The sequence below is a fragment of the Fundulus heteroclitus genome, chromosome 2, assembly GCF_011125445.2.
Source record: "Fundulus heteroclitus isolate FHET01 chromosome 2, MU-UCD_Fhet_4.1, whole genome shotgun sequence".
Taxonomy (NCBI): Eukaryota; Metazoa; Chordata; class Actinopteri; order Cyprinodontiformes; family Fundulidae; genus Fundulus; species Fundulus heteroclitus.
Genome location: NC_046362.1, coordinates 14,607,662 through 14,630,625, shown reverse-complemented (window position 1 = coordinate 14,630,625; position 22,964 = coordinate 14,607,662). Strand labels below are relative to the sequence as shown.

Below are 22,964 nucleotides of genomic sequence, written 5' to 3'. Positions count from 1 at the left end.
CAGCGTGCAGGGGGCTAATAATAGGCTTCCCCGCACTGTAAATGAGATTGCTGTAAGGCGATTGTTTGAGACAGAGACAAGTTCATCTCCGTTAAACCGAGACGCAAAGAGTTGACCCCTGTCCAGCGTCCTGATCCAGTCTCCTATGCGCTAATGCTTTGTGGGTCGGTACGGACCAGGGTGCACGGAAACCTGCTCTGCCACGCCGTTTCCACCATGTACGAGGGAAGAAATATGGTAGGAAGCGATTGAGTGCGCTCTTTTTTACTCGTTCTTGCAGCTGGCTCTCCACCTGTAGTCCTTATGTGAAGGTCTGTGTGTGAAACAAGACATATCGTTTGGAGGTTGTCATATTTTTCATAAAAGCTTAACTATTTTTGTTTAAACTGGAGTCCATTAGAAAGACCGCAGTCAGTGGAAACAGTTTTATTATAATTATTTATTTTTATTTTTATTTTTTGCGTTCTCGGGACAGCCTGACAGGATTAACTGAATTTTCCCCTGGCGTGTGCAGCCATGCGTCAACGTGAGAGCGCCGTCCATGGTCCTGGAACAGACAGTCGCGCCGCTCAACCCAAACTAAATCCTGTCGAGATCTGCGGCTAACTTCTGCATGAATGTCTAAAAACAACACCTTCTTATTGCAAACTTTTTATTTATTTTTTTTTTTTTTTTTTTTTGCCGGCGATTGTCTTCAGCATTGGCCGTCTTTGACTCTTACTTCCACCGGTGCGAGTGATGCACGCACATGAGACAAGATGTTCGAAGGATTTTTCAGATCGCTCGATGCTCTTAAGTGATTAGAAGTTGTGCATTCGCGTCATAACGCGCTAAGCTTTGGTTCAGGCGCAGCAGACGTTTATTATGTGAGCACGGTGCAGACTCAGGAGCTAATCAATCTTTAGTTTCCATTCACAGATAAACAAGTCGACCTTCTCAAAGATCGAAGAAAACACGGAAAAGAAGAATTCGTCAGAGAAAGGGAGAGCAACGATCATCTTCTCCCTCAAAAATGAAGTAGGGGGACTTGTGAAGGCTCTCAAACTCTTCCAAGTATGAGTCATTTCTTAAAACATCATCCAATTTTATTAATTTACGCATCACTACTTTTGGAATAGTGTGTGCATCCTGCATCGATTGATTTTGTGCTGTTGATGCAAACTTAATCAGCATGAAATGTGCTTTTTTAATTTTATTTCTTGCAGGAAAACCATGTCAACCTTGTGCACATTGAGTCCAGAAAATCCAAAAGACGTAACTCTGAGTTTGAAATTTTTGTGGACTGTGACAGTAACCACGAACAACTGAACGAAATCATCCATCTGCTTCGGAAGCATGTAAATGTGGTGGACATGGACCCTCCAGATAACTCCTGCCTGCTCGAAGAAGGTGAGGACAGCAGCAAAAATCCAAAACACGAAAATGTAATTTAAAACAAGTCTGTTTTAAATACAATACAAATCAATTCCATAAAATATTTTTTTTTCCATTCTTTTCAGACATGTACGATGTACCTTGGTTCCCAAAGAAAATTTCCGACTTGGACAAATGTGCTAACCGTGTCCTGATGTATGGATCTGAGCTGGATGCTGACCATCCGGTACAGTCTCAGACTACCGTGCAGCCTCAAGAAGGAAAACTCCAAAGATAAAAGTCATTCTTATACCTCTATGCTTCTCTTTTATAGGGTTTTAAGGACAATGTCTATCGCAAAAGAAGAAAGTATTTTGCTGATCTTGCTATGGCCTACAGACAGTAAGTTTCTTTGTGTTTTTTAAAAAATACAAATATGTTTTTATTTAGCACTGAATAATACAGCCCACACGTTCCCAGAAATTTGAGACTACCTACTTAAGCAGGTTTACCTAGAAGGTGCTTTCACAGAAGGGCACTTTTCAAAACGTACACGGTGATTTCACAACATTTTCAGAGCACAAACTGGCTATTTTCCAGGAATTTAACAGATTGTTTTAAATGAATCAGACGTCACCGTACAGATATAGTACTTTCCAGGAACCTGTGGGTGCTTTCAAGGAATTTAGCGCTTATTTACCAAAGGTTTCCGGGTACTTTAATGGAACCTCCTTGTGCTTTGATAGAGTTTTCTGGTTCATTTTGAGAACACGCCAGGTACTACCACAGATTTTATTAGGTACTTTGCTGGAACTTTGCAATCTCTTTGTCTTAAGAAATTAACCAGGAAGATCCCTGAATGTATCAGGGAAGCTCCTGGTAAAGTATGAGGAAGGTTTTGACAAGGAACCTCTAAGTTCAGAGTAATTACGTGCTGTATGAGGCAGTGTTACCTCGGTTTCTTTTGATACTCACAGAATGTTGTGTTTTTCACCAGTGGGGATCCCATCCCTCATATTGAGTTCACAGAGGAGGAAGTGAAGACCTGGGGTGTCGTGTACAGGGAGCTGATCAAGTTGTACCCCACCCACGCCTGTCGGGAATACTTGAAGAACCTGCCACTGCTGTCCAAATATTGTGAATGTCGGGAGGACAACATCCCTCAGCTGGAGGATGTTTCACGCTTCCTCAAAGGTAAGTTTCATCAAATCATGTTCAGTCAAACATTAGTGCTTCATTATTTGCGGATATGGTCACAAGCAATTCCCTGAACCATTTCTTTTAGAACGAACTGGATTCACCATCAGACCAGTGGCAGGTTACCTGTCCCCACGGGACTTCCTCGCTGGTTTGGCCTTCCGGGTTTTCCACTGCACCCAGTATGTGCGGCACAGCTCTGACCCCTTATACACCCCAGAACCGTGAGTAGACTTATCTGTTATGTTTGGATATAACTTGTTATTGCAACATAACGAGTATGACTATTCTGGCACCTTGCATCATACAGGGACACATGCCATGAACTGCTGGGACACGTCCCGCTGCTAGCAGAGCCCAGTTTCGCTCAGTTTTCTCAAGAGATTGGTCTTGCTTCACTGGGGGCCTCGGATGATTCTGTTCAGAAACTGGCAACAGTGAGTGTTCTCGGTTTCAGCCTAATATGATTAAAGCGTTTGTTGTGAAATTCAGCTCACTCGTTTGTGATTGCTTATGTTTCTCCTTGTTTCAGTGCTACTTCTTCACGGTGGAGTTTGGCCTATGCAAACAAGAAGGCCAGCTGCGAGCATATGGAGCCGGCCTGCTGTCATCTATCAGTGAGCTGAAGGTAGGGAACATTTAGACAGGATCAAACGGAATGCAGCTTAATGCACAATGTTATTCCTGATCTTTGGGTCTGAAAAGGTGGAAAATTCTCACAGACTGCTAGATTGTCCATTTGACATTCTAAGCTTGATAAAAAACTCTAAAAAGATATTTTTGGTGGAACATAACGGTCCAATTTTCTAATATGTTCATCCCTTTGTGGTTTTTCTTATAGCACGCGCTTTCTGGAAATGCAAGGATAATGCCTTTTGACCCCAAAGTGACAAGCAAGCAGGAATGCATCATCACGACATTTCAGGATGTCTACTTTGTGTCAGACAGTTTTGAGGAGGCCAAAGTCAAGATGAGGTTTGTTCATTCACCCTATTTTTTATAATGTAACAACATCATCATGGGAATTAAAAAAATGCAACTGTATTGCTTGAAAGTTTCTTTGCACATATTGAAACATTGTAATTGCTTTCAGGGAGTTTGCCAAGACCATCAAGCGTCCCTTCACCGTTCGTTACAACCCGTACACCCAGAGCGTCGACGTGCTGAAAGACACTCCGAGCATCAACAGCGTAGTCGAGGAGCTCCGACATGAGCTTGACATTGTGGGCGACGCCCTCAATCGGCTCAACAAGCAACTGGGCGTCTGAACTGAACACCGTTTAGCCGTCTCCAGCTTATCCACGCTCACCATTGGAACCTCCCCTCCGGCGCTGCTGTAGTGATGTCTGCTTGTGTTTTTTGTCACTAACATGAATGATCTCCAATCCTCTTTTGTCATCACTGTGTGTTTTATGGCTTCGACTATTTTAAGGTGAATTAGATGGCCGTGTTTAACTTTCATGTCAGTAAGTTCCACAAACCCAAAGAGCTGCTTGATTTGACGCACTACTTTCACTTCCATTGTGCTGAATTCTGTATCGCAAACAATCAACGTGCTTTGACTTTTTTTTTTTAATCCTTCCCTGTTGTTACTAACACTGAAGCAAACTGTTCCTCCTCCTGTTGACGCTGGTGTTGTGTAACTGTAATTTATTTCTTTTGTAATTTATTTGTCCAGTAATAATCTGTACCGTCTTCTTATTGCTTTGCTGTCTGTATTCTGGTCTCTTCTGAGAGCTGTTTGAAGGAAATTATGAAAGATAAAACTTTAACTCACCAGTGTTACAAGAATGCTTTCACGATTGATTATGACAGACTAGCCTGTGGACACATTTTGTTTTGCAGTGATGATTTTGAAGACTTCTTCCTAAAGTGAATACAGTTGTCGTAGTCTGGAAATTCCAACCTTATTTTTCTACTGTAAAGAATAACAGTGAATATGAGTAGGCTGTGTATAAAACTGAAACAAAAAAAAAATCACAATAAAAAGTTGGATTGTGTCTTGAAATGGCTATCATTATTATTATTATTAAAATCATATGCTGTAGACATAATTATCTTTTCAACAAAACTCCCACATTGTATTCATGCCTTTTAAAAATCTGAAAACGGAGTTGAACAGAACAATAACAAGTCCCTGGTGAACTGACTTGACTATCAAACACCTTCCCAGTTCCCACTGGACTGTCATCTGGTAAAGCTTTGGGGTGGTTGCAGTATCAGAGTAACTGCAGTAAGTAACTGCATACTGGAACAAGGTCCACATGATTTAGTGGTTTTTTTAATTACTGTAACTTTATCAGCTAAAATAGCAAATCTACACTTTATATTTGAATAACAAATGAATGAAACGAATGTAGTAACATAAATGAAATCACAATGATAGTTAAACTGGACGTTTTAATTGTTATGGTACCGTTAGTTTGCAGTCAACAGTTTACTGATTTGTTTAGAGCGCGACTGGAAGTTGCGACAGTGTCGCAAACCTGGTCCGGTTTCCTGCTGAGTGTTCCATGGAAACACGCTCACGCCTGACGTGCTGTTTATACGCCTGGGTAAGTTTCTTCTCCTCAGAAACAAACGCCCTGGCGTGTGTTTGTCAGGTCGTGGGTTTATGTTAAATGAGGGGCTCACTTCCGCAGGGTGACGTGGTCTAACCCAAATAATATCGTTTTTACTATTATATTTAACTTTTGCTACGGTTAGCCTAAATAGCTCACAGTTTACTTGCAGCAACTCCCCCAAAACAGACGCCGTGCATGAATAGTTGCAGATAACTCGGCTATGGGAGTTGTTTGTGTGCTTTGTTTATCCAAATGTTTTATATATCCGTTGTTTTGTCCCAGGGAGCCAACAGCTACGGTCAGCTGGGTCAGAACCATGTGGAGGACCAGTGTGTACCGAGGCTGTGCGACAGCTCGGCTCTGCAGGACAGGACGGTCCGGGCTGTGGGCGGAGGAGGGGGACACTCCGTGCTCCTCACCGGTGAGTTTAATGTTGGTTTTTGCACACAACTTATTTAAGCCACAGAAAACACCCTTTAGGAGGGTACATTGTGCCCCCTGCTGGACGAAGAGGTGCATTGTGCTATAAACGAAAGCTTTCAAACAGAGCTTTAATAACAGATCTCACTTTCTATTTATAAACCTTGAGTTCTTTAACTTAACGTTTCACAGTGTTTCTTTATGAAGAAACCGTCATAACTCAAAAGTTATGTTCAACAACTTTGACTCCAGTCACACATTAACCTTAACTTTAATAGTGCTTTATTATTTCCTGCTAGTTCACCCAGAATCTACCCAGAATCGCCAGCTCTAACAAAAACTGCAATGAGGTTTCAGAAGGGAAGCTTTAGCCGTGAAATGTTATAAAATATAAAGCGACCCAAATATATTTGCAAGATCATTTTCTGTATTATTTCCTAAATGGTTTTCAATTGAATTGGGTAAATAATGAATAAAGACGCCATGTGTGAATATGTTCTTATAATCGTCTAGTTTTTATAATTTTAGACAGAAAACATGCTCATAAGTACAGTGCAGATTCATAATCATGATACTATAAAATAAAACATAGCTTCTTGAAGGATCTGTTTCGATAAGAAAACGAAAAGTGAAAAAGGACAATCAGTGCTTGGGTCAGTGTTAAACTGAAATGCTACAACAGCACTTGGTGTTCATGGGCACTTGTTGTTTTGTCTTTTAAAATAATAAATACGCTTTCTACGAAACATCCGTATGATTTGGAAGTTATTTACGGCTACTCTGTCGCTAAATTGCATACTAAGTCCAAATCAAAGTGTGGGACATCAGACTGAGAGCTTCCCCGTCTTTACTTTAGATTTTACTTCATTGGAAAGAGCTGGTCCGACCTCTGTCATAACTTCAATCAAACCTTTACATGTGGAAGCACGTGCTGTGTTTGATTTTGTTTTTTACTAAACAACGCATAACTTATTTTCTAATGTTTTTAAATGTCTTTTGTGTTAAACAGAGAATGGAGAGGTGTTTGTGTGTGGACAGAATCACAAAGGCCAGCTGGGACTTGGTCACAATACTGATGTCTTAACTGTTCAGCTCTGCCCCGTCTTGAATCACAAAGTCGCAAATGTAGCCTGCGGCTGGGATTTTACTCTTCTCCTCACTGGTGAGCAATGAACGCTAGTTAGAAACCCATATCCAGGGTTCCCACGGGTCCTTGAAATCCTTGAAAGTTTGTGAATCTGAAAAAATAAATTCAAGGCCCTTGAAAGTTCTTGAGAACAGCCAAAAAAACACCTTGTCCTTGAAAGTCCTTGAATTTTTTTGTGGGGTTGAAAGTTCACACGGATGACGACTCATGTGTCATTATTTTACTACCACACGATCTTTTAAAATTATGTTGATTCCGCAGACTTTTAATTTGCAAAAGTACGTTCGCTCTTCTTCGTTAGTTGGTGGGCTACGGTTTAGTCCTACGTGCTTCCAATAGGTTACATTCACGCAGTGTTGCCAACTCAGCGACTTTGTCACTATATTTATCGACTTTTCAGAGTCAAAGTCAAAAACTAGCTTAATCAAAGATGATAGTAAGTGAAACAAATTGATATAATTCTGAACATCTCAATGCTGCACTTTTTTCCATAAAATTCCATGAAGCGGTAGGTTAATGTACATCTTATATGTAATGTAGTATGGCATAGCCATGTACTGTGGATATAAATGTAGGCTATGAATATGATCAATATCAATGTAGGCTATAAATTAAGTCCACTTTGTTGCATTACTTCTGACCCAACAACTTCTGTACCGTTTAGTCTTTTATTGAATTTGCATTGTATTAAAATATGATAACCTTTTCAGCGGTCACAGTAGGTAAATGCCGCCACGTGTGGTCCTTGAATTTGAGGAAATTGGTCCTGGAAAGTCCTTGAAAGGTCCTTGAATTTGATGTTCACCAAGGTGTGGGAACCCTGCATATCTTAATAACAATTGGCTCTTTTAATGTTTGATGATGGATCGGTTTACTCTTCTAACTGCTTCCCGGTTGGTACATTTCCGGATTATTATTAAAGCCTGACGTTGCTAAAATAAGGTTGTTTTAACCACACCGCATCAGTGGGTGTGTGTTGCTTTCGCTGTAATAAACCTAAACTGGATCTGTAGTCATTCTTTGTTTAGAGAATTTATCTATCGCCATTAAAGTTAAAACAAAACAGTAATATATTTCATCCTGTTCATGTTCCTCCCCACTCTCTCACGTAGTAGAATAAGAGAATCTCGTTAGACTTGGTTACAACCCTGTCTAAAACTGAGGGCAGGGCATAAAATACAGGGCTTAATTATGGTGGAATCAGCATTTCCACATTTCATTGTTATTTATTCCCCAGTAATTACATCACTGCAAAAGTGATTATGTGCCAGGAAGACACATGAGAAGTATAATTCAACTCCTTGCTTCCTTTTCCTTAACGCTAAGTCTAACATTCAAATGTTTGCTTTAATATTTAACTCCCCATTAAAAGTTATTGATTGTATTTTTTTCATTAAGGCTCGTTACCGAATTAGATTAATCATGCCTTTAACACTATTCAAAGTGCTGCAGCCAGACCCCTTTAAATGTTTCAGATAAAACTAACTTTGTTCTGTCAAAACATAAATGCGTTTGACTTGCTCTCCTATCGTCTTCATGTAGATGTTTTTATTTTCTGTAACCCTGGCAGACTCGGGCCGACTACTGGCATGTGGTTCTAACGCATTTGGACAGCTGGGTGTTGGGCAGACAGTCAAACACACTGCTGAGCTGTTAGCTGTTGAGGTGAGTACATGATTTTTACAGATGCATCTCCATAAACTGGAGCTGCTATCTGAATAGTGAAATTCATATTGTATAGATTCACTACACACAAAGTGATTGCTTTCTGTTCATTTTGATGATTGTGTCTCATATCAAAAACTAAGTTTCTCATATTGAGTAAGGCTATACGTCTTCCATAGAGTCTCTGTCAGGTTTGGAGCAGGTAGGTTTGCTGGCTAAACAGGCAAAGGGAAATCATTGACACCAAAGCGGTTACCGGTAGTTTTTGCGGTGTGGGCAGGTGCCAAGTCTAGTTGGAAAATGAAGTCAGCATCTCCATAAAGCTTGACAGGATAGGGGAGCGAAACAAGCAGATGACGTGGCTCCCCAGATCATCACTGACTAGTGAAGCTTTACACTGGACCTTAAGCAGCTTGGGTTCTGTTTATCGCCACTCTTCCTTCAGGCTCTGAGACCTTTTATTCATTATTTATCCCTGTTGCTTGTGCATCGTTTTCTGCCAAACCTTTTCTTCATGTTTAACATTTCCATAAAAATGCTCATACAGCACTCAGTGAACAGCCAGCATCTTTGGCAATGACCTTCTGTGACTTACCCTCCTTGTGGAGGGTGTCAATAACTGTCTGCTGGACATCTGTCGAGTCAGCAGTCTTCCCCATCATTGTATAAGCTCTAACATCACCGTAACATCACGTTAAAATTATTTATTAGAACCCTTGCGTAATATTCTTATTTTCTGTGAATCAGGATTTTAGGTTTTTCTTAGCTGTAAGCTGTAATCATCAAAACTGGCAGAAATAGGCATTTGAAATGCATCTCTCTGTGTAATGGATCTACATAATATACATTCTGCATGTTCTGATTTACTGAGCTGCACCTGCATGTTGTTAATGCTTCCTGTTTCAGAGTTTCACAAACTGCATTTCTTCTGATCCGATTTATTAATTGCGCCGTTTGTCTCCAGGCTCTGAAGGAGCCAGTAGTGAGTGTAGCAGCAGGACTAAGACACTCACTCACAGTGGGGGGTAAGTCAGTCCCATACACTCTGTGTTTTTTTCTTTTTCTTTTTTCTTTATCTAACAGTGAAGCCATGAATCCTGTTTTTCTGTTGAACCGTCAGCTTCAGGCTCTGTGTATCAGTGGGGAACCGGTCTTTTCAGCCATGCTAAGAGAGCGCTCAGTCCCCACCCTGTTCCATCACATCTGAAGTCCCAGGTTCCCTGCCTGGTACCAGGTAACGCGCACTCAGCCGAAATGACAACAGCGTTTTGTCTTTATTCTAGTGATCGTTTAAAGATGTGACTCGTTCTGTGCCCACGCTGCAGGTCTCGGTCAGAGGAAATCACACCTTGTATCGGCGGGTTCAGCACACTGTGTTTGCCTAACAGGTAGGCCGATAAGAAATTTGTGCTGACCGGCTAAAACTAACTAGCAGTAACAAAAACAAAATTCCTGTTTTTGTGGTTGTCAAATACTGTAACGTCTCTAGGAACACCCAAAACCGTGTGTTAGCCTTTTAAACATGGAATAATCTCAGCTGCTCTCAGGTCCCCAGGACGGCTATTCCACAGTCCTGGGCCACAAAGAAGTAAAAGATGCCAAAGCCAAGGTTTTTGTTTGCTTTAAATGTTCATAAGTGACCTGCATCTGCTGCCCTGCGAGCTGTGAAAGCCAAACAAAAAATAAAACCCTTTGAAAATAAGCCAATTAAGGCCTTAAAACATATGAAAGGAATAACAAAGTCAGTATTATAAAAAAAGTATACCAGTGGGAGCTAGTCCTTTTTTTTCTAATCCTTTTTAAATGATGCACAATGTGTTTTGTATTATTTGCAGTCATGAACTATACTAAAGGAAGAGCATTTAAATGTTGTTTTCTGCAGGTCATAAAAATATTAAGCGTCTGCATTTGCTTGGGACAGAAATAAAAACACATTCTGTCGATGTCCTTTATGTGAAATAATCATGTCTTAGCCATATTTCTGATGTGTGATAATAAAATGCAAGTTTAAATCATAAATAACACCCTGGTTCTACACAAATCCGTGTAGGGCCCGAGCACTTAATCTGGTGAAAAGTTTCTCTCTGTGTGTCCCTGCCTGATTTATTAGTGAGTTGCACTTCATGCTGATATGCCCAGTCTGACCTCATATCTGTCCTGGAGTTAGTCGACAAATGACTCGGGTGTTGCTCTGCCTTTGTCTTTGCAGAGGAAGGTGAGTTATTCCTGTGGGGAAGCAGTAAACATGGCCAGCTGGCTACAGCCGAGCCCTTTCTGCCCTCTCCCAGCCTGCTGAATCGATCTCTGCTGAAGGGAGAGAAAGTAACGAACGTATGCAGCGGCTGGACGCACGTCGTTGCTCAAACAGGTAGATGCTCAGATCACGGCTTGAATACTCACCAGGCGCAGAACCGCCTACCGACATGCTATGTTTGAACCACAGTCGTGTGGGTACAAATGGGACAGATTCTAAATATTCACTTCACATAATAAAGCGTTCTCATTTCTTTTCTCTCTGAGAAAGGAATTTAAATGCAGCTAAACAGGAAAAAAATCTAAATATTAAACAAAAGATAGAACACATTTTTGTTCTATCTTTTGACGAGGAAGTGATTAGGATCCTATTTCCTAATTGCCAGGGTTATAGGCTTCTTCCGCTCCTCACTTTCAGCTATGAGATGTTTGAGGGGTTTCCTGTATGCTTAGCCCCTTTCAAACCCTCCATCAGCATCTCAAAGGGATCAAGATCCGGGTTTTAACTTGCCATGGGAGGGACTTTTCATTCCTTGATTCTCAGCCAGTTTTTGGTGGATTTAGTGGGATGTTTTGTGTCATTCCCATGTTGCATGGTCCAGTTCTACCTCAGCCTTATTTTATTTTTAACATATGTTTTAAATTCTCCCTCAGTTTCTGATGCGCAGTAGAATTTGGGGCAGATTGTACGATGGTGAGCGGAGCCAGCTTCTGCTGAGGCAACGCCTTCCTGAACCATGACACTTGCACCTCCATCATTCTCAGGCTGTCGGAGGTTCTTTTCTAAAGAAATCTGTTTTTGATGTGTCCTGCTATTTTTCTATTTTCTTCTGTCACACTTCAGTCTGATCTTAAAGTCCAAAGGATTCCTCCTTGCCCTCCATGTTCGTTTAAACTTGTGGAGTCTCCCTCTGGTTGTATAGGCATGCGCTTTCACATCAACAGTAGCAGGAGGTTTGCATTCTGCTTTCAGGGAGAACTTGTTTGGACAGCAAGACCTGGGAATGTTAGCTGTTGTTTTAAACGTCCTCTACTTGTAGACTATTTTCCATACAGCTGAGAGTCTGATTTCAAGTTATTTAGAGACGACGACAACAGTCTTCCTCCTAGAGGCCTTAGACAGCTCCTAAAAGCTCACCATGGTGTTCAGCCAAGAAGACACCAAGCAAACTGACTGAGGTTTCTAACTGGGCAAACCTCCTTCAAGTAACAATGGTCTCCTAAAGTGCTCCTGATGTGATACCTTTAGCTGATTTATTGAAAAAAGGGGTGGTCGTAGCTTATTCCTCTCTAGAAATTGCATTTTTGTTCTATTTCAGATAAAATAAAGTTTTTAAATATTTATATTACTTTAGTTATTTAATATTGATGAAATTGCGACAAGATTTCCAGGCCCAGAAATGACCGTGTCTGTTGTAAACCCGTTTCAGAGAGTGGCAGAGTGTTCACGTGGGGCAGAGGAGATTATGGACAGCTTGGTCGACCGGCCTCAGTCAGCGAGGATGCAGAGAAGCTTTGTCCTGGTCCAGTAGTGCAGGGAATCAGGAAGGACTGCCTCCCTGGGGAAGTTACATCCCTTGATGGAGCAACACAGGTGAGATACAGCGTGTCAGCATTTAGCTATTTGCCAATGTATCTGCACTTTTTTTGTAATCATTAACCTAAACTTAAGGTGTCACTGTGGAGGGTGTCATTTTTGTATTCGATTAGAAGATTACATTTTAAGTGTTCTCAGCCGTCCAGCAGGGGGCAGCAGAAAACCCCCAATAAAATGGTGGCTCATGATGGTGGCTCATGATTGTTTAATGTCGAGAGAAAATTCATAGGGATTTTTTGCATATAGAAAATGCATGCAATTATTTATGCATCAGGGGCAAGACAGCTGCTTAGTGAAGGCGGACCGCTCATCTCCCATAAGAGTAATTAAATGTGAGGGTCAGGGTTGCTGCAGTTAACCTGTGGTCTGCACGGCCGCTGTGTGGAGGCAAGGCTTTGTTAATAAAGCTGATGTCAGGGACGGGCAAGGGTAAGTGTCTGATCCCTCCTCCACTGAGTACAGAGATCATTGCAACTGCACTGACCCGTGTCAAGTAGGGATCACCTTGTGTGTGTGTGTGTTGTGTGGGTGCACAGCCATAATAAAAGGCAAGATGAATTAGCGGAGCGGGCGATAAATCTTGTAGCCCCACCTCCCCATTTTAAGCCTTCAAATACTGAAGAACTGCAAAGATAATGATAAGTAAGCTGTTGTGATTTATAAGACATGGAAACACATCAGGTGGGATAAGTTGTAAATTATCAGTTGCCCAGAAATCAAAAAGGTATATTTGTTTTTATGGGTTGCCTCAGGTGAACATTTTATTAAAACATGGCCGCATCGATGCAGTTCAGCCTTCTGATGGAAGCAGTGGACTGTGTCAGCAGCGCAGCATTAGTTAATCAGCATTTAAATATAAACATCTTTAGCACATATTATTCAGCGACAGTCACTGGTGTGAACGGGGTGGAGAGAAGAAAGGTGTTACATCTGCAAAGGTTTGGATGCTGCAGTGTAGCTGGCCTGACATGGCAGCATTATCTCCTCCAGCAATCCCACCTGGGTGCTGAGAGGTTTTATGCAGATGAAACTGTTTAGAGACTCAACATATTCAAGGAAGAATGATCTTTGCCATCTGTTTTTGTGACAGACTTTTCCATGGATCCGCCTCAGCACAATCGCCTAATATCATGACCACCTGCCTAGTCAGGTGTCGCTCCCTCTGGAGCTGCTAAAACTGTCCTGACCCATCAAGGGGCGGGCTCCACCTTTCCCCTGGGGTTGTTGGGCAGGGTTATTACACCGTCTGAAAGTCTGGAAAAGTGAGAGCGCCAAGTGGCTCAGTGCTAGAGGAGCCGCACCAGATCCAGAGGCTGCAGCTGTCCCTGGTTCAATTCCCCTGGCCACTTGCTCTTCTCTCGCTCTCTCTGATCCTTTTTCTTGTCCAGCTAGAAAAAAGGCCACCAACGCTACAAAAACTAATAAAAATCTAGAAATGTTTTTCATTTTCTTTCACCATTTTCCAGGTATTGATCAGTATTAAAAATAGGAAATGGATTTTGGAAAAATGTTTGGTTTTCTTGGCTTTTTTGTCATCCGGGATTTTCTACAGGACAAAACTTTGATATGGCTTAATGGATGCAGTGATTATTGCTTTAGGTTATATTTGAATGGCATTCTTTAGCTTTAATTTGAACATTTTACCTATCAGTATTTGGGTTTTTAACTTATGGTACACACATATTTTTTTATTTTATAAATGTTGCTACTTTTTTGACGACAGACCACTTCAGCTACTGTTGAACTGGATCTGTGGTCCTTCAACAGGGCCTGTTAAAAATACAAAAAGATGGACGAAACCAGCTGTGAAGTTTACAGTTTTAACATTGTATTGGTTTTGTTATTTGTGGACACTACAGGTAACGTTACAAGTCAAGGAGCTCACTATGAACATTTTGTTCTCAAATGTCCAGAAGAACCGTATGGAAACTGGAGGGGAAAGAAATCCAGAAATTTGACTAAAAAATCAGAAATTCTGGAATAAAAAAAAAATAGCTTGAACCCATATGTGGTGCCTGAAGCCAAGCTGTTGGCGGCAGATACTTTAAATGCTGTAGGTTTGAATGCACAATCTCCATGGGTTGGCCTTGTTTGTCCAGCACAAGTCCAGAGCTCAAAGTGATAAGACCTCACAACAGCTGCAGTTCTGGAGATGCTCTAACCAGTTGTTTAAGCGTCATAATTCATAATTCTTGTCAAACTCTTATGTTTACCAATTTCTTTTTTCCTGTGCTACTAACATCCACTTTGAGGATCAAATGTTCACTTGCTGCCAGAAATGTCCCTCTCACTAGCAGCTGGCGGGATGGAGAGACGATTGGTGTTATTGTCTGCAACTGTCAGCGGTCTTAATGTTTGACCCAATCTGTCTCTGTTTTAAATGCATTCCTTTTGTTTTCTTTACAGATTGCATGTGGATCTGAACACAACCTTGCCGTCGTAGGTGAGTGTGTTCTCATTAAGAAGTCCTGATATGTTTATTCTGTAAAAGATTTTTCACAACTGTGCTGGAAAGATTGAAGGAGAAGATTTATTTTAGCACATTGGGAGGACAGAAATTAGTCTTTTCCAAGCATTTAGACCCTTAAAAACTCTCATTTTACTTTATAAACAAAACACAACATTCAGAAAGCTTGGAGCAGTATTGTAATGATTTTGCACATGATTAGCTATTCAGTGGATCAACCTTATTCATGCTAATAAATAAATATGACTGTTCTTGCTTCTTCTACCCCCCCCCCCCCTTTTGCTTAACTCTATGGTGAAAATTGGGAAAATTTTAACTTTTTCAGGGCTTCTTACATGAAGCAGTGACTCCTACTTAGCCGCTGTTCTCAGACGATACTCTTAAACTCCCATAGAGAAGAAGTCAGACGGAGCAGATCAAACTTATTATTAGTTTATGAGGTGGCCCTTAAATAAGGGCCACCTCATAAACTGCAAATTGTCCAAATATCCCTACAAATATCCCTACAAAACTCTGACTTTTTCACAGAATCAAACACACACACAAAGGAGAAAAAAAACAAGCACATTCTTGTCCATTAACACAGAGCGTTTGGTTCAGGGTGCAGCTGCACAATACATTGATTCACAGTCGTCATCGCATTACCAGTGTGTGCAAAATCACAATACCAAAGCACTGCCTGGACACGCTGTTTAATAGGATATTATCTTTCAAGGGCCTGGCATGCACTCTTGGCAAATCTGGGATACATTTGGTCATTAGGATGGACTCTATATGTGCTTAATACCCATACCTGGTGTATATCTGTGGTGGCTGAGATGCTAAAAGTCTCGGAGGAGGTTAGGGACCACTGTGTGATGGTAAAAAGAAGGAAAAGTATCAGGAAAAAGCCCGTTAATGGTAATCCATTGCATAATTGTAATTTTCAGCAACTGCATCCCAAATTAAAACATTTCTGCTATAGTTGCGTCATTGCAGTTTAAATGTAATGCTTGTAACAATCTTTGCTTAGACATTAAGCACAACAGTCATGTGTCTTTTTCTGTCCTGCAGCACTTAAAAACACTATATTACCCTTTTCTTGCTAGCGGATCCTATAGAGACCTTAGTGTCTCTGCACATGGAGCTCCTGGCACTTGATCCCGGTTCATGAGCCACTTCTGTTTCTGCAGTGGCTTCCAAAATATTCTCCACTCCACTTCTCTTTCAAGTAGTTTCCATTTGGAGTCAGAACCATAGTTTCGCTGACCCACTCATCTTTCTAGTTATCTCTGCAGTTTACCTTGCAATCTCAACTCAGATTATGATCGATAAATGGCTTAGTATGAAATTAGTTATTGAGCATATAAAAAAGGAATTTGCATATACAGCTAAACTACAGTTAGTACTGCTAAATGGAGCCCCAGACATTAACCATAATTTGTAAATAAGTATAAGTGCTACTTAATACGCTTCGATATTTAGAGAACTCATATTTCTAGCTGCTTCTGTTAATCCCTGCTCTGTGTAGTGCATCGCAGTGACATATTTGTTTTCAGCAAACTTTGGCTCCGTCACAGCGGAAAAAATAAGAACTGAACATGTCAGATTTTTTTTATCTAATTTGAATACTGACATGTAATCTACATCATATAATGGCAACAGCCCAATAAATACACACATGCAAGAATAATCAAAAGCCCATAAATCAAGTTATGTGAAATAAAGCGGAACCGCACACGGAAGACATGAAAAGAAGCAAAAAAAAAAATGCATAAAAAGTTGAAGAAATTACTAAAATTGGTCAGTAGTTGGGAAGTGAACCTGCGCCCGGTCAGTTCTAACCAGACCAGCTCATATTTGGTCAGGTTCAAACATGATGTTGGTACACAGACGTGTACATTTCTTCTAAATGTGTCAGTCAGCGCCACCTGGGCCGTAACCCATAAGTAGAAACGGCATCGCTGCACCGTATATCACCTGCGACCAGGTGATACCGCTGAGATTTCTGACAGAGGAGTTATGAATAATTAGTTGTCCCAGACCCAAGGACCCCTTTCAGACCGTTTCAGAATCTGAAGATGAAGTGAGGGCGTATTCATCTGTATAACAGTGATCCCAGACATACAGCCAAGATGACTATCAATTGAAAATAAAGTGGCTAGAATGGCCTGGCCGGTTATTTTGACTTGAATCCAAATTAAAATTGTTGGAAAGAACTGAACATAAGGACCTCAGAACCTTACAGATTTGGAAACTTTGGAAACAAAATCAAGCAAGAGCAACACGTGTGACTAGTTTCTACTGTACATAAAGGAGGCACCTTAAAGCTGTCATTACCAGCAGAGGCTTTTCTGCTAAGGATTAAATAAATTTCAGTAGGAGTGTTCAGCACTTATATCCCCTGTCATTCCTTAGTATTAAGCATAACTTTATTTATGGACTTATTTCTCTGTATATGTGGATTCCTTGGGATGTTGCTAACCCCTGGTGTGAACAGAGTTCAAAAGAAAAATGTTGACATGTTCAGCACTCATTTTCCACACCGTAGATCATCAGGTTTGTTTTTCTCGGCGTCCTAACCAGATTTGTGGCGATGACTCAAAGGCACCGTGCCTCATTTCTGTAAAGGATTCGGACGAAGATGTGCCACGCTGCTGTAAATACCATTTTGTGTCTGGATGACTGAAACTCAACCCTTTAACAGATTGACGAGGACACTAATGTTCCGTATCTCATGTCGCAGCAGAGCTTTATTGGTTTCTGTGCCTGAAACACGACACCTCTCTGCTGAACTGACACGACAACGTAAAGGATAATGTAGACACGAAGGTGAGCAGGACCCGTCCTTCCTGCGGCATTAAAGACTTAGTAAGAGACCCGTCTAATACATGGAGTCAGACAGCAGTGTGAAAAATTAATCCTGGTGAAGCAGCAGAGATTTCTTGAGGTCAGCTCTTTACTTTGTGGCCTTTCATCAAGAAGTAATTACAGCACAGATAGATGGATATCTCTGACAGAGGCAATTACCCAAACAAGCCTAACAGGAGCTATATTAACCACACACACATTAACTGGCGAACGATATGAGAGCAATTTCCTTCAGTCCACATAAGTGAATGCAAACAGTGCAATCACAGACAGCCTTTTTTTTGTAATTACTAATGGAAAAAAAGAGACCTTGACCTCCACAAGGAAATGTAAAATGTACTTTCATTTGAAAAGAGGACTTTGGACCAACGATCAACAGACCAGTCCTCCTCCTCATTAGCCCGGGTAAGACGCTTTTGATGCTCTCTCTATGCTCTGACTCCAGTTGCAGTCCACACCTTGTGAATCTCCCCCAAACTCTTGGCCGGGCTTTACTTAACAATCCTCTTACACTGCAAAAATGGAACTAGAAATAAGTAAAATGTTCTTAAAATGAGTGTATTTGCCATTGATTTGAGCAGGTAAATAAGATGATTTGCCAATGAAATAAGATTTTTGCACTTAAAATAGGAACAATTCATCTCCATCATCTTATTTCAAGTGAAGGATGTCTAATTATCTTATTTTAGGGGTCAAAATACTCATTCCATTGGCAGATAATCTTATTTACCTGCCCTAATCAAGGATAAATACACTAACTTTAAGAACATTTTACTTATTTTTAGATCGCTTTTTGCAGTGTAAGGCTGCGGCTATCGCTGTTGCTTGTGCTCCTTTCTCTACCACCACCTTTGCTTCCACCAAACCATGGATATTGCTGAATAAAGCACAGTCGGCTGCTTTGGCGATGAGCTTTTGTAGCCTCCCTCATGTGTGTAGGGAGTGTCAAAACTAATTGTATATAAGCCATAATATAGCCATACCATTCATTTCTGTCAAACATCCCCGTTTTATTGGTCTTAATACAATAAACCTGTGTTTAATAAATCTAAATTCATTCACCTAAATTATAGGTTAAAATTTTTAAATGATTTTCTAAGTTAATGTGAAAGAACAAAGCCCCCTGTATTGTACATGCATCAGAAATATCTCCTTCTTTTCCTGAAGTTTCAGCAAGCAATAGGAAACATTTTGGCTGTAAAATCCTTCACATTAAATTTTGAACACTGACCCAGTTTTTTTTTTTTAGTTTTCTTTTTTTTTTTTTTTTTTTACATCAGCATGAATAAAAATAACACAGAAATGCAGCTACTAGGCTCCATCAGAGAGGAGAACATTGCTGGTGTTGCTGCGAGCATCCACGCGACGTCAGCCGTCAGTTTTCTGAACCAAATGTTAGAATAACGAGTATGGACGAGCTACCGGACGTCAAAGCTGTCCACGGTAACAACCGATGTGAGAAAGGTCTGCTTTGTACTGTCTGAAGTTCTTTCAGCGGGAGGAGAAAGCATGACTTGTAGAGGAAGGGCTCGCGTGTACCTCCGACGCTTCGTGATCTGCTCTTTTCCTTTTTTTTCTCCTCCTCCTGTCTTGAGCGCGGTGGCAGGCGCAATGAAAAAGCAAAGCAAGGATTGGAAGCGCAGACCTGAGTGCTGCTATTTCTGGTGCCGAAGTAGGTCAGGCGGAAGAGAATAGAGAGCATTGCACGCCGTTTGTATCTGTTGCCTGCTCAGGCCCGCGCCCGTTCGCACCTGTGCGACGGCTCGTCAAGTATGAAATTGGTCACCGCTGGTCAGAGGTTGGCGATACGCCAAAGACTCTGTGGGCACAGCTCATCCAATCTGAGGAAAAATTTCATTATCATTACCTAAACTTAACAAGACTACTTAAGGACAGACATCTTAGATTAGATATTGTTCACTATTGATCTTGTATGGACTCATGCAAGTTGGGCTAGAAAAGGCGCAGCTGTGGTGCCGTGTCACAGTTACATATTTAAACTGTGAAAAATTGAAAACCAGTGGCCAGATTTGTTCACTTGGAAGAGGCTCATGGTTCGAGATTCTATGTATATTTTTTATGTATATATTTTTTTTTATTCTTATGTCGTGCAGAATACTGTTCAGGCACTTTGTTGCCATGGAAACACCGACGTGCTGTCCAATCGTCAGTGAGTCCATGAATTAAGCACCAAAATGAGGCTTTCTCTTCCTCAGTGTGACACTTCAGCACACGAAGTCCGCCGACGCGTCGCTTTCAATGAACACCGTAGCTCTTAAGCATGCTGAATGGACTCTACGTATGCAGCCATGCACTTTTCTTAAACACACGTCTACAAGCGCTTCTCTAGCCATAGTTGGCGGCGTCCGTCACGGCCAGAAGCTGCCGGCGCGACATCCTGGTCTGTAAACTGGTCAAAGCTTATGCGTCTGTTTGGAAAGTCCAAATCAGATTCCTCAGAGACAAACACAGAAAAGACTGAGAGACCGCTCGACGGGACAGATGGAAGACATTGCGTGAAAGGCGCACACACACACACACACACACACGCACACAACGGTAGCGAACGGCAAGAGCTCCGAGACGTGCTACCCTTGAGAAAGCAAGCTCGCTTCTGTTGCCACGACAACGGAGCCTATTAGGTAACTGTGTTGCCATGGCACGTGTCTCCTCGGTGATGCAGACCTGACCACACCCACTGACGAGCTCTCCAGCTGGGAAGAGCAAGGGAGGCTTTCATTACTAGCCGGGTGTCAGGGTTTGGAGATCAGAGAGGCTCTGTGTGTGTGATGTGTGTGTTTCCCTTTTGTGTAGCCGGCCTTTTTTTTTTTCTCCCCCTTATTATTCCCTCAAGGTGTCTAATTTTAGCCTTTTCCCTGTGTGTCCTCCTGTCACTGACCAAAGACCGCTCTCCTTTTTTTTGCAGGGGGGCGCCTCCTGTCGTGGGGCTGGAACGAGCACGGGATGTGTGGCGACGGTTCGCAGGCTGACGTCTTTCATCCTCGGCTCGTTTCTGATCTCAGACCTGTTCTCATTGGCTGTGGTGCTGGACATTCAATGGCAGTGTGTGGTGTGACAACAGGCTTAACGCAGAACTCTGACTCTTCTTGAGAAGCGCTGGAGAACAAGCAAAGTTCCCTTTCGCTGCGCAATTACTTTTTAAAAGGCCACCCCTGCCACTTGAAAAGGTCACATTTCAGACTGAAAGTTTTCATTATTGGTGTAATTAAACACAGCTATGTGCTGTGTGGAAGAGGCCATAATTTCTCAGGCTGGCTTGTGTCATGGATGGTGCTTAACGTGGAAATGGCAGTGCCTATGTTAGTCTGTCATGTCCAAACTACAGTAAATTGTGAGGGGAACTGACTATTCTGCTGCTAAAACATATTCTCCCCATGTAATTGGTTTTATCGCGGTTATCTTGTCAGCTTGTACAGATTTTAGTTTTTCTTTGAGGTCTGACCTTCCATTCTAATATTTACCCTTTCTGATTTTTCTCTTGTTTTTTTCTAAGGACTGCAACCAGAGTTTCCACAGTCTTAAAAATTCATAAGTGGTCTTAAATTGATTAATCACAATGTTATGCCCTAAAAGAATAAAACAAACCCGATTTTCTATATTAGCTCTTAACCTGCATTTAGTTGCAAGTTACATCTTGGTAATAGTTTTGGCTTAGGTATTTGGATTTAGTGTCCTTTGACAAAACCACAAGACCTGAACTCTCGGCTGAACACCTTGCTGCTCTTGAACGTGGATTACTTAGGCTAGGGGTGTCTACATCTACATGTCCTGCATGCATTTCCTGAGCATCACATCAAAATCTACAGCATCCTGCTAATAACCAGTTCATCTGGTTCCGATGTCTTGAATTAGGTAGACATTTAAAACATGCAGGACACCAGCCTTTTAGCACTGACTACGAGCAGCCCTAATTTAGTTAAAATATAAAAAGGCGTTTGTTACATTATCCACTACCAACTCCTTTCAGAAGGGGGAAGTATATTTTGCCAAGGTTTGGCTGGAAAAACAGGGATTTGAATATTCATCACAAACCACAACACAACTGGTTGCACTCTCAAATCTAATTCAAGGCAACCACATCTCTTCACTCCAGCAGTATGTTGCAGAGGGTCGCTTCTCTTTATAATTTTAACTTTTTTTTTTAAAGAAAAAAAAGATATGCAAGGCTGAAATCCAGTGAATAATGACAACCCTCTGCTGCACTTACAATTGGGTGTCCACTTTAAAAGGGTATTGAAAACAGGTAACCTAGATAAAGGTGATGGACTCACATGCCAGAGCTGCAAAAACCCAACTCAGGTTGGTGAAAGGAAACCTTGTCAACCTAAGTTATTAAATGAGTTGCCCATTATTTATTGAATTATTAAACCAACAGCATGCAATTTGATAGTTTTGAATCCAGCACACAATGAGATACCAAATAATCACCAATTATTCATCAAAGTATAAGATCATAACCAGTATCTTTTTTTTTATTTATTAAACTGTAAACAATTCTTCAAAGTACCGTACATGCTGATGATTGCATTTATAGATCAGAAATTGTAGGATTTGTTAATGTTAATGAATTTAATGATTAGGGAGTAAAAATGGGCCAATTCCAGTCTCTGGATTAGTTATTGGTGCAACGCCTTGAAAAAGTCAGTCTATGCAATTTATCTCCCCAAAAATAAAACGGTTTAGTTTTAAAAATGTTCATACAATTTTTATTTTCATTTGTTAGTTTCAAACCAAATCTTTAATCATCCGTTCATTTATTTGCGTTTGTGGAAATTGCTGTTTTTATATCTTTTTTTTTTTTTTTTCTACTTCAGCTGGTTAAAAAATAAATAAATCAACACTCACTGAAAACGTATTATTTCTGTGTTGTTGTTTTTTATTTATCACTATTTTTTTTGTACAAGTCTGAACTGTATTTTTCAAAAAACACACAAAAACAAAACAAAAAAAAAACCCTAAATAACAAATCAATAAAAACGATCACTGAACACCTCACTGAGATAAGTAGCCACAAAATGCACGGTGTTCAAAACACACACTCTAAAGTCTGACTAAATGTCACACATCATTTGCCTTATTGTCATGTTTATTCTCTTCACAATAACCACCGCTCTCTTTCTGTTTCATTTCTCCCTGTTGTTGCACCATGACCAGCATACTTCCCCCCCGCCATTTGTGCTTAGCCGGCCTGCAGCCTGCTATTTTTGGCAGATTCAGTTGACTGCACGCAGATCTCAAGAGGTTGTTGGCAGTGTGTTTGCAGTTGTTCGGTAAAAAGTTGGTCCCTTTTCACAAACTTTCCACACAAACAATGAATCTGTCCTTATTGCTCAAATGGTGGTCCTTTTGAGATGTTTTTTTAGAGGCATGCTCATTGCTTGACTTCAAAGGCTGATCCATACAGGGCTCCTTATTGTGTCTGTAATTTTG

At 41.0% G+C, this 22,964-nt stretch overlaps 2 protein-coding genes across 3 annotated transcripts in view; both read left to right on the top strand.

Annotated features, from left to right (window-relative positions):
* Nucleotides 1–4,322, top strand: part of tph1a (tryptophan hydroxylase 1 (tryptophan 5-monooxygenase) a) — a 5,267-nt gene extending 945 nt beyond the window's left edge. The window contains exons 1-11 of one of the 2 annotated variants that reach the window (XM_036148736.1): nucleotides 96–237; nucleotides 919–1,053; nucleotides 1,206–1,389; nucleotides 1,500–1,600; nucleotides 1,688–1,755; nucleotides 2,351–2,547; nucleotides 2,639–2,774; nucleotides 2,861–2,987; nucleotides 3,083–3,178; nucleotides 3,392–3,525; nucleotides 3,644–4,322. In XM_036148736.1, the coding sequence (XP_036004629.1) occupies nucleotides 154–237; nucleotides 919–1,053; nucleotides 1,206–1,389; nucleotides 1,500–1,600; nucleotides 1,688–1,755; nucleotides 2,351–2,547; nucleotides 2,639–2,774; nucleotides 2,861–2,987; nucleotides 3,083–3,178; nucleotides 3,392–3,525; nucleotides 3,644–3,818 (1,437 nt within the window). In that variant the 5' untranslated portion in view covers nucleotides 96–153 and the 3' untranslated portion in view covers nucleotides 3,819–4,322. Of the gene's footprint in view, nucleotides 1–95; nucleotides 238–918; nucleotides 1,054–1,205; nucleotides 1,390–1,499; nucleotides 1,601–1,687; nucleotides 1,756–2,350; nucleotides 2,548–2,638; nucleotides 2,775–2,860; nucleotides 2,988–3,082; nucleotides 3,179–3,391; nucleotides 3,526–3,643 lie in introns of those variants that run through there. The other variant, XM_012880280.3, reaches the window with a different exon arrangement.
* Nucleotides 4,323–4,990: 668 nt separating this feature from the next.
* On the top strand, nucleotides 4,991–21,132 carry sergef (secretion regulating guanine nucleotide exchange factor). The gene is made up of 11 exons (XM_012880283.3): nucleotides 4,991–5,105; nucleotides 5,397–5,535; nucleotides 6,544–6,696; nucleotides 8,252–8,346; nucleotides 9,311–9,371; nucleotides 9,467–9,580; nucleotides 9,672–9,734; nucleotides 10,556–10,714; nucleotides 12,030–12,193; nucleotides 14,603–14,639; nucleotides 20,440–21,132. Exons 1-11 carry the CDS (start codon nucleotides 5,064–5,066, stop codon nucleotides 20,622–20,624), a joined length of 1,212 nt encoding a protein of 403 aa, XP_012735737.2. The 5' UTR covers nucleotides 4,991–5,063; the 3' UTR covers nucleotides 20,625–21,132.
* Nucleotides 21,133–22,964: the final 1,832 nt, after the last annotated feature.

Coding starts and splice junctions, on each gene's coding strand:
- sergef (XM_012880283.3), top strand. CDS start 5,064: ATGGAAACACGCTCACGCCTGACGTGCTGTTTATACGCCTGG. Junction 6,697..8,251: donor TTTTACTCTTCTCCTCACTG/GTGAGCAATGAA, acceptor TAACCCTGGCAG/ACTCGGGCCGACTACTGGCA. Junction 8,347..9,310: donor CTGAGCTGTTAGCTGTTGAG/GTGAGTACATGA, acceptor GTTTGTCTCCAG/GCTCTGAAGGAGCCAGTAGT.